This window comes from Embiotoca jacksoni, unplaced genomic scaffold (assembly GCF_022577435.1).
Source record: "Embiotoca jacksoni isolate LCO1_2020_lvr unplaced genomic scaffold, fEmbJac1.0.p SCAF_7, whole genome shotgun sequence".
Taxonomy (NCBI): Eukaryota; Metazoa; Chordata; class Actinopteri; family Embiotocidae; genus Embiotoca; species Embiotoca jacksoni.
In genome coordinates, this window is record NW_027185425.1 from 8,292,825 (window position 1) to 8,304,126 (window position 11,302).

Sequence of the window (11,302 nt, forward strand, 5' to 3'; positions counted from 1 at the left end):
ACGACATTGAAATTGTTTGCAATTGAGGGTTTGACCGACAGGGGGCGTAGAATGACGTAATCAACCTGTGTGTGGGTTGTTTTTTTTTCTGATGGGGGTGCGCTCGTTTTTGATACCGTGACGTCTTTATGACTGTGAGGACACTGCAGCTTTCTCCTTCTCAACACTTCCGTTGAAGAAGAAGAACACTTCCGTGGGGTATACAGAAGTTGTTGACGACCATATATTTAAATGAAAACCACGGACGAACACGCGCTAATTTGTTATTGTCTAATATCAGCCAAGTAGCTGCTCACAACGACCGGGCCATTTAACAAAACCAGCTCGGTTACGTTCCCTCGTGAGCTAAATATTTGCTAAACTCGTAGCGGTTTCGTGAGAAGGCGGGGTTCGTGCTAGTAGGTATAAACACCCAACTATGGATAAGCTGGAAACGCCTTACGAGGAGGAGACTGAATTCATTGAATGCACGGTAAGCTGCTGTTAATGCTGCTGTAGTCTTAATACACACCTGAATTAAAATCGTCCTTCTTTCAAACTGTAATGTTTGTGGAGCCGTCGACCAGAACTCTGCTAAATGATTTATTCGCCTGCTCTAGCCGCGCGGGGGGGGAAGCCCGCTTTAGTGTAGCAATGAGTACCTAATAAACTGAACTGACTGATACTTTTGATTTATGTTTTCTCTTTTGATCAAGGTCTGTGAAAAATCCATAAGGGGTGAGACCTTGTACAAGATACACGTGACCACACCAGGACACATAAAGGTACACAGTGCAAGTTGCTGCTGCAGAAAACTTTGCAGTCTGTTAAAGTTGTGTCGAATACTAAACATACTTTAAACACCACGTGGTGGATTAGCAATGCAACATACATTTTTTACTATGATTGTCATTTGCTATGTTTTTTTGTTTTTTTTTCTTAATCTTGTACCAGCTGCATTTTTGTTGCAGATAAAACTTTCACTCTCTTTCCAAGCTGTTGTCAACATCTTAGAAATATATTTTTTTTAAGGTCACACCAGTGTTTTGATTCTGGTGTGCTGTCTGCTTCTATATCCTGTAACCATTCTTACTTCTTCTTACTTATCAAAAACAATGTATGTTAGTGTATCCAAGACAAAGATTGGGCCACACAGTAAGTACCAGATCAGAAAGCATCTCTTCAATCAAGCCAACCATGACTGTAAAGTGTTAAAGTCCTGTCTTGAGCAACAGAATCAACCAGGGGACATGTTTAATTCAAGCATTTGTCTTTGACCATTGTGAGGGCTGGGTCTTTGTCATTTTGGAGGTGTACCGTGTCTTTGAAGAGTGCACCTTGCAGTGAGTTTTTGCCAGATCAAACTGAGCTATACAACTTAATCTCCATTTCCCTCATGTTTTCTCACGTCATCATTTGGGGATGACTGTGATGGACAAAGCTTGTTTGCCCGAACAGCAGGTTTGCGTTTTTTTTTTTTTTAAACATGCTGTGTAATTACTCTGCATCACAAACATTTCTAAATGGACTCTGAAGCAGTCATTTGTTTTCTGGAGGCCATCAACTATAGCTGAACTTGGATCAGTCTTGGACCAGATTTGTTGAGTGTTGATACTTGAGGCCTCAACGACACCACCTATACCCTTTTTACAATCAAGGTCCAACCAGGGTTCTACCCACGCTACGTTTGGGTTTGACAGGGTCAACCCGTATCGTCCGACTTTGGCTTCATGACCCTTCTCCTAAGGTGGGTTGGACTAGTGTCGATCAAGGGTTGATTTCAATCAGCATCGCCCGGGTTACTAACAAATGGGGGCACAACAAATGGAGGAGGGTTGCCGGCAGGAATGTTTTCAAACACATTGGTGGTGAACAAGGATTGACTCAACATGGACATCTGGCAAGATTTTGAAGTCTGGAAGCTTCTCGCTGTGGGTGTTGAGGACGAAAACAAGAGGCAGATGACCTTGACGGCGAAGGACTGCATTGTTTATGAAACAACAACAACAAAAACAAGGCTGCTGAATTGCAGAGGCATCCTCAGATTGCAAATAGATATTCAGGTCTCCTCCTGAATATAAGGTGTCATCCACCCGTGCCCATTTATGCATCTCTCCTAGGTTGTGACCTGGGTCATATCTGAGTTGTCAAGTCACAGGATGAACTCATGTTGACGGACTTGGTTTTTAAAGCGGTACATATTATTTTGTCCAGGGGTCTCCAAACCTTTTTTTTCTCTGAGGGCTCCTTTGATCTATTGGGTAGATCTACTGGTTGGAGACCCCTGATTTAGTCATAATTCGTTCTCACACTGGGCCACTGGGATGGCTGTTGAGGGTCTTGTACGACAAGAAGTCGCGGTCATTTGAGGTAAACCGTATCCAATGGAGTCAGGTCAACTGCTCAAATGACCCTAGTCCTTCTGTGGACTAGCTTGCTATGCTTTGTGAGTGATATTTGTGCTAGCTGCCTGTCGGGGTCTGTATCATATGGGAAATGTTCTTGAACCACAGTCTGATATGCCGTGTCCTCTTTGTGGTTTTGAACTCCTTCCTCTCGGGCCTGTGAGGGTTCTGGGAACCCTCCGCTGTGGCTTTGGCCGAGAATTGCAGTCGTCCCGGGTAAAGCATCTTTGAATTTCATCATGTTCTTGCACATGATGTAGTGGGAGTGAGCCAGCCACGAGAGACTCCGAGGATTCATGCATTGGTTCGACATCTGACTTCACACTCAGCGCTTTCTCACTCCGTAGTGCTGGACAGACGCCTGACAGACAAAGAATAAATAAACATGGCCAACTGAGTCTTATAGATGCTAACACCATGTTCGCACTGCGTAGCGACATTATGTTGTCGGCAGCATCTTCACTTCTCTGTCTGTTGCCTACACTCGATGGATTCAGCCACTGTACTGATGTACTGATGGGCAACTTTGTTTTGGCCCGACCTCACTGCCAAAACACAATCACTGTAGTCATGAACACTGATTATCAAATATCCGTTATCAATACTGTATAACTTCCCGAGAAGGGGGCTTAATATTATATAGTGACCGTGGACACTCCTTATGCACTAGCAGGAACTAAGAAGACAGGTGAGACTATGTACCTTCACTGCACCTCAAATGAGCTGTGGTTTTGGTTAACCATTGTGTTTGACGAAAAACAAACATGTTTTGTTCCATGACATAACCCTTTCTTCTTTTGTAGCGGAGGTGAACTACTTATTGACTTAATTGTTATTGCTTTCCTCTCATTCCTGGCAGAAAGAGGATGCCCTTGTTGCTGCGGGTAAGTCAACTTCATCTTCAGCCTTGTGTTTTTTTTTCTTTTCTGGCCTTGTGTATTTTTCCTGTCTGTTCAGGCAGGTTATTGAGTCTACACATGAAAGTAATGTTGGTCATTCTTAACCGTTTTCTGGTTTTAACGGATACAGTTTTAATTTAGATCCATCACTGGTCATGACCTTCTTAAAATGGTTATCACCTCCAAACAAATTAGAATTTGAAATTTAAAGTACTTCAAAGTCAACATGTACAGAGAGAGTTTGTTCAGGTACTTTGATGTACTGGTTTTGTCCGGGGCTGTTTTTCATGGTTTGGTTTAGGCCCCTTAGATGTGGTTAAGGGGATCTTGACCTACCAGTAAAGAGCTCTGACCTCACCATGTTGGGACAAATTTGGGATGAATGGGAACATCAAGTATGAGCCTGATCTCATGGTCTGACATCAGAGTACGATCTCACTGATGCTCTTGTGCTTGAAAATCTTCTGTTTGGTCAGCTTTCAAATGGTCACAAGACTTTGATGTTTCAAAGTTGTACCGTTGTATATCTATTATGTTATTCAGGTCAAATGTGACTGCTTTTACAGCTGTTTTAAGGCTTGATCAGTGTGTTACGTCACATGATCAGCCAGAGTGTGGAGCAGTGTTTTTTCTTGACCAGAAGAAAATTGTAGGCTGCTTCAAATCCCTCAGTTTAAACTTTTCCAGCAGATATAATACTTGGCCACAGATCTCCCCCTCCTACCCGAGATATGAGGTCAAACTAGGCAGCATAGGCCCACGTGTGTCTACATGACTCCCTGATAATCCACTGCAGTCAAATTTGACATCAAAAGTTCTGTGACTGTTCTTGTTGCACAACGGAGTGCCGCACAATGATTTGCACGGAGCAGGGGGAAGAAATAACCTTCGTTAGTAAGTATTACAAGTAATGTTGCCTCTTCAACATTAACACCTGTGTTACAGTCATTTTTGTGACCGCTGGTATGTTGGCCATTTTCCTTTTTCACCATGGACCTGAAGCTTGAGCAAAGAGCACAAATCAAATTTGATGTCAAACTCTGGAAATCGGCAACGTAAACCCTTGAAATGCTGGAGAAAGCACACGACAATGATGCAATGAGCCGGGCGAGGAGTTTGAGTAGTATTTGCATTTCAAGAGAGGCAGAACATCAGTGTTCAAGGCCACAGAAGGCGCATCAGGTCAGGAACTCAACCAATCCCATGCTGGTGTTTTAAATTCATGGGGTTGTGCACCATGAATTGTCGGAGGGAAATCCCTGCGTCTTCCCACTGTTCCCCAAAGTTCAAGCCGGAGCGTTGCAGTTTGGAGACTGGTTGAGATCCAGTTTAAATCACTGCTGGTGCTTGACGCACTTACAGAACAGAACTACCTGGGAATGTTCCAAGCGTAGCGGGAGCGCTGGGAGCATTGTATCGCAGCAAAGTGGGGCTACTTTGCCAGGAATGGTGGCTAGATTTAAATTGGGCAAAATTTGTGCTTGTTATAGATGCAGTCTTAAGAACTTTGTGATTGCACTTTGTATGTGTATTACAGCAAGTTCGCATTCAACAATTCTGGTACATAAATGAGTGCACCTTATTGTGTGAGGCAGCTCGATTCGCGAAGTCACCAGAACCAATCCTTGCAGGCTTCAAGGTGTGGGCTTGTGCGCGCGAACCAAAGTGGTTAGGACCATTTCGCGTCCTCTTAGGGCGCTACCTGCAGTTCCGAACAGCGAGAAGCAACAATGATCTGATTGGTCGAAGTTATCCCATGATAGATGATGAGAAGCAGATGGTTCATCCAATCTACTGCAAAGTATTTTTTGAAAGTGCTGACCACTTTCCAAACAGTTTCCAAGGATGACTTCTCAGATGGTTCTGTGTAACAAAACCTCCTGGCGCATCAGGTTAGAGCGCACCAATACTGCAAGAGTAAAGACTCTCCTGGCTACTGGATACGGACTTGGTGAAAGACGCAACTAAAATCTCTGCAGCTCTACCCAGGGGGGTTATGGGTAACTGTCGGTTACAGAGGAATGTGTTGTGCTACTCATCGCTGATCGCTCGTTTGATCTAACTCTCTGCTGGGAAGTGGCTTCAAAACCAAAAAAAGGAAACCTCTGTTAAGGTTCTTTGCTTGTATAAAAGAAACGGCTGCAAAAATGTTCAAACACGTGTGCACGTTTGCTAACCTGCACCTCAGAGAGACATGTTGCAGCTGTACCTGATGAGGATCATGCTGTCCGCTTCAATACAGAAAAGTGCATTCGTTCAAACTGAGCGAACGGTTGTGGCATGCTCATCCTTGAGGTGAGCATACATTTTGTTCGCGACTATTGGGATATTTTTGGACCATATGAATCCTTCTTTCTGCTGTTGGAAATGTAGATAACATTAGATCAGATTTAGATGCTGTGTCATAAGATGGATGTCAACGGAGGAGTTTTTTTTTCTTGCAAAGTGTTTTTTTATGCCACAAAATCATGTGGGTCAACACGTCTTTACCTGAAGCAACTTCAGAGAATTATACGATACAGAAGATCGCACCTGCTGTTTGTTTCAAAGCGATCACTTCCCTGTTGATGTAAGTAAAGATGAGGACTGAAGTTTTCAACACTACTGACGGTCATGCATAAAAATATGTATGGTCAGTCATTTGTAGTATTTCTCTCCGATTTCTAATTATAGCCTATCGCCTGTATCACCCTTTCGCACTTCTTTACCCCTTTAATATGCACAGTATATGGAATTATCCACAATTAAAGCTTAAGGGACATGGTTGGGATGAATTGAACAAATATCATGTAACTAGGCATCTGTTTGGAAAAGGTAAACACAAACGATGGCTAAGAATGTGCAGTTATAGAGTGAGTTGTTGTTTCACTTAAGATTATCAGAAAGAAAATGGAGCATTTCACTTGCTGTACTATGATTAGATTGGACACGGTACTAACAATCCTCTCTGCAGTGTTTTCTTTTGCTAACTGCCAGCATTTGGTTTCTCAGGACTCGCTGTCAGACGCCCTTTACCTGAATTTAAGGACATCTTGGAATATCTGGATTACCTGAAGCTTGATGAGCCGATCATTGGTGAATGACTTGGCACAGATGCTTACATCAAATTCCATGTTAATTTGATCCCATTTAACTTTTTTTCTGCCTTTGTTTTCAGGCTTGAGCCACTTGGATGAATTGCCTTTTGAACCACAAGCAGACCTCAGATACACATGTAGACTATGTCATCTGACGTCAAACCTGTCAGAAATGGTCCATCACGTGATTGGGCGTAAACACAGGCAGAAATACGTGGTAAAACATTGTGATTGTTTTTTTTTATTTAGAGAGCTTCAGTAAAACTTCTTTGCTGAAACAAAGAGAGAATGCCTGACCATTGTGTTTATTTAGGAATTGAAACGGCAAGACTTGGTGACCTGGGATAGACAGTCCATAATGACCCAAGGAGGGAAGATCATACGAGCCAGAGCAGAGATAATAGAGAGACAAGATGGACGAGGAAGTCCAGTGGTGAGACATAGCGACAACTAGACATGCTGAATATGATCAAATAATCTGTTCTTTTAAAACCATAATAACTTTTACAGTAACATACATTGCTTGTACTTTGTTTAGCTTCAGCCAGCAGCGAAAAAGGAGATCGGCGGCAAATTTAACACTTTAAGAGGTACAATCACACTTCCATCAACACTCTCTGTGGAAATGATCAGTTAGGCTAACCCTGGCTCATTTACACTGACATTGTAAACAGCAGTCCTTATTAATGTGTACTGACCCATATAATCAAATTGACCCAGTGGGGTTGTAAAAAATGTAAAGCTAAGTAATCTGTGTCTCAACATCGATTGTTATGATGGACAGGTCAGTTTCACCAACAATTTTGAAGGTTGGTATTGTGGGAAAGGTTGGTAACCATTCCTCAGCATGTCAACATCTGATCTAGTTCCCTGAACAGCGGTATCTTAGTAGAAGGTTGGAAACAATCTTTAGTTCCCAACCTTGTTTCCAATCTTATTTTTCAAACCTTTTTTTTTTTTTTTGTTCTCAAAAGACTCTAATGTTTGAGGACTAGATTTTTTTTTTTCCCCCATTCTCTTGACCTTTGTTCTCAGACTTGGAAAAAATGTGAACCAGGGAATCTAATACAATACATCAAAGTAACAATTTACACAGCTCATATGAACAATCTTGTGTGTCATATTTTTTAATAAATGATGAAAGAACCATTATTAAACTGAATGTACACTGTTGTTCCATAGTTCTCCCAAGGCAGAGACAAAATATGGACCGAAGGACCCCACAGAGAATGCAACCAGATATGCCACCACCACTCTTACCAGAACTCAAGGATTACTCTCAAAAAAGGAAGAATCTCCTAGGTTACCCAAATCCACCCGGATTTCATCCAGAGGAAGCTAACATGAACAGAGACAGACAGCCCCAAAGGCAGGACACGCTCAATTATGACCGCCTGGAAGAAGAGATGTGGGGAGCAGATTACAGGACAATGTTTATGTCTAGAGGAGACAACGTGCACTCTGAATTTCGTCAGTATGGGGAGTATTTGAAAGATCCGAAAAGAAGTGCAGTACTCAAGGCAGGTGATGTTTTTGGGTATGATTACAGGGGGAAAATGCCTCATGGCCAACCTCAGTGTGTAGACCGTTACCCAGGAAAGGATCCTTCTTATAAAAGGCCCTACCCAGAAAACGATCCTCTAAAGGAGTTCTACTCTGAGGAAGTTCAACGTGGGCAGGCTCTCTCTGCTGAGCATCATCAGCACTCCCAGATGATGTACCCCGAAGGTGATAAACAACGGTGGTCCCTGGAGAGAGAAGCTGGTAGACGTGACACTGTGAACAGAGCGGGTAGTCAGGAATCAAGTGGACCCGAGGCCAAGAGGAGGAGCTTCTACAATCTGATGGAGAGTGACCGATCCCGTGACCAGTTTTTTGATGTCATCAGAGATTATCGGCATGAAATGAGAAATCTGCATCAACAAGAGACAATCGACAACACAGGTCCTAGCAGAGCAGGAGCCCCTACCTCTCAGAGAGAAGTGGAACTTACCAGGACCATCTCTGACATCCCAGAGCCATTCAGGCGTTTCCTGGAAAGAGCAGCTAATGATGAGGGACACGGCAAAAGACAACGAGAGAGTCGCTTTTCTGATGCCTCTCCAGAGGAACTGGAAATGACAAAGGAGATGTGAGTGTAGAAACTGGTTGGCTGAGATGTTTAAAATGTGAATGCTTTATGTTTTTTGGACTAAATGCTTTGTGTTTTTGCATTTTAAATCGTTTTCTTTTTTAACAAATTAGATTTTTTTCTTTAAGGTTCGGTGATAAATATGGACCTCCGAATCCAAAGTTTAGTGCTGATCCCAGACCAGTAAGTGCACCATTAAGACCTGAAATCAGTGGAACACAGTATTCCAACCTCTACAGAGAATCACAGGTAATTCATTGAAAATTTGACTTTTTTGATTACCCACTAACCCATCAACATTTATACTCAATACTAATATACAACATGCACTCATCTATGCAGTACAACTTTTGTAGTGATGTCAGGCCTGTTGCTGTTTTTTTTTTTTTTTTTTTTTTTTTTTTTTTTAAGAGTCCACATCATCCTGAAAGCTACCAAAGGAGAGGCTCTGATTCAAACGGTGTCTTTGATATGCTGGTAAGATCATGAATTAGCAAAATTCATTGCATGTGCCATGTGTTTGTTTTGCAGCTATTCACTTGTGTTTTGATCCTCTCGTCACTTCTTCCTGCCAGAAAAACATTGAAATTGAGAACGCAGAGGAGGCTGACTTCCTGAAGAACAAACTGTGCAGCCTTCTGAAAGAATTCAAGACCAAAAAATCCGAGAAAGCAGCGGTATATGTCACCCTACACATGGACAGACCTCCTAAAGCCCAGTTCAGACCAAAGATTTGCGATAAGACTCGACGCTTTTAGTACGTTGCAGGAAAAGTTGCAGCAGTGTGAACTGGCCCGTCTCAGCTCGACTCAAACCAGCTGATAATGTCACTTGCGACTCAACTTGTCATTTCGCGAGTGAGCAGTTTTGGAACGTAAGGCATGATAAGAGTTTTTTCTGCTTATTAGAGGAGACACCAACTCCTCTAAATGACAGAGATGCTCTGGAGAAAGACGGGTGAAAATGACAAAAGAGGGGAGTTAAAACACATGCACAGAGAGTCGTTGCTATGGAGCTGTAACGGCGTCCAGTTCAGCTGCTTTGGTGTAAACTAGCATGTTTCAGAATGTTGCACACTTGGAAATTGTGAGTAGTTGCAAATTTGCAAAATCTTGACATGCGTCTTTGGTCTGAAGTGGCCTTCATGTTCAATGAGAAAAGGCTGGCCTATTAATTTACATCTGTGCAAAGCAGTAGACATTAATGAATGAATCATGTTTATTTGTTGTCGAAGCAGAACAGCCAAAGTCGATCAGGCATGTCAAGAAACCACAGTGACTTAAAGCTGAACCCACAGCTGCCTCCACGACACCAGTATGAGAAAACCCCGAGAGAAGATTCAGACCACAGACAACCAGAGGACCTCTATTTCAAAGACGACCACAGGAGAGGCTGGAACCAGCAGGAGCACATACCTGACGAGCGATCCCATGAATACCACCGCCCTCTTCGCGGGAAACCCAGACACCCAAACAGAGGCAGCTATGAAGGTAAAATGTATCACTTTGCACTTTGTTTACATTCATGTGAGTAATTCTCACCGAAAACCACGTAATAACGGGTTCGTTCACACATACAGTGGGCTTAAAAAGTATGTAGAAAATTTAGAAAGGTCACACAACCACACTTGTCCACCAAATATTCCTCAAAAACACGTTTGTTAGGTTTTAAATGATAAAACAATATATAGACGGTTGAAATAAAGACAAACCAAGTATGTGGACATCCAATAATGACCTCGCTAAAAATCACAGATTCAATAATAATAATAATAATTGCTGCTGTAAAAGTTTCCTTCATGTTCTAGCCAGCAAATCCACACCGGAACATCAACAAGCTCCGTGGGATTTGGGTCAGGACTCCAGCAAAGCCATTCTAAGACTTTGATTTTCTCAAAAATGAGCAGTTCTTAGGTCATTTACAGTGAATGTAGAAAGTCAATTACACTGAAGTTTACACTGGTGCTGCCAACAGAGTAACGGCATGTGTAGTTCATCATAATAACGACAGACATGTTGCACTAAATGTGACAGTCAGAGGGATGTATTCATGCTCTCAAGTGACAACATGATAAGTTTATTTTAACAGTCAAATTTTTCAGTGATTTTGAATGTGTTTTTGCAATAATATTTTTGATTAAAAGTATTATATGCGGACACTGTTTTGGTTGTGTTTATTGGGTGAAAACTAATTGGAATTTTGTTGTCTATTATGTGTAAGTTTATGTTGTGATAAATTAATATTGTGATGAACAAAGAGCTACATATTTTATTTTATTCAGAATAAATCTGCGTTTTTCCATTTTGTTTCATTTAAGTTCTTTTTGTTTGTCTTTCTTTTAGATGTTTTTGGGGCGCCACGCATGAACCATTTAGATGAGCCGTCGTGTTATCCTGAAAGGTTTCAAGGGCCCATGCGCCCTCACGAACACCATCCTGCTGGAGAGGGTTTTTTTGACTCTTCTGCTCGTCCACTCAATATGGAACATGGACCCAGGAATCAAAGAGGCCCACGATACTCAAACAATTTGGACAAAATCACCTCCACCCTCCTGGAACTGGTGGCAAGGAAATAATTGTCATCATCATTTCCATAATAGTCCTGTAAAATAAACAACCATACATTTAATGAAATATTTTGGTTTAAAAACATAGAAAGATATATCCTTTCCTCTTTATTTTCTTTAGGTTATTTGCTTAAGACATTTGTGAAAAATTTGGTACTTGAAATGTTCAAGTGTTAATGTTTATGTAAGCATCAAATGAAAATCAACTCTTTGACCTTGTTAATATGTCAATGTGGTGCTTTTAT

General features: G+C 41.8%; 1 protein-coding gene across 3 annotated transcripts; it reads left to right on the plus strand.

Moving 5' to 3' along the window:
• Window positions 1-390: 390 nt before the first annotated feature.
• On the plus strand, window positions 391-11,280 carry LOC138214596 (uncharacterized). 3 transcript variants are annotated; one of them, XM_069176330.1, is made up of 13 exons: window positions 391-472; window positions 696-764; window positions 3,244-3,268; window positions 6,275-6,358; window positions 6,441-6,577; window positions 6,674-6,793; window positions 6,899-6,950; window positions 7,543-8,491; window positions 8,620-8,740; window positions 8,903-8,968; window positions 9,067-9,168; window positions 9,726-9,981; window positions 10,834-11,280. In XM_069176330.1, the coding sequence occupies exons 1-13, from the start codon at window positions 419-421 to the stop codon at window positions 11,064-11,066; spliced, it is 2,268 nt and encodes a 755-aa protein (XP_069032431.1). In that variant the 5' UTR covers window positions 391-418; the 3' UTR covers window positions 11,067-11,280. The 3 variants fall into 3 exon arrangements, with proteins under 3 accessions (XP_069032431.1, XP_069032432.1, XP_069032433.1); XM_069176331.1 differs by having other exon boundaries at window positions 9,729-9,981; window positions 10,834-11,124; XM_069176332.1 differs by lacking the exon at window positions 10,834-11,280 and adding an exon at window positions 10,299-10,748.
• Window positions 11,281-11,302: the final 22 nt, after the last annotated feature.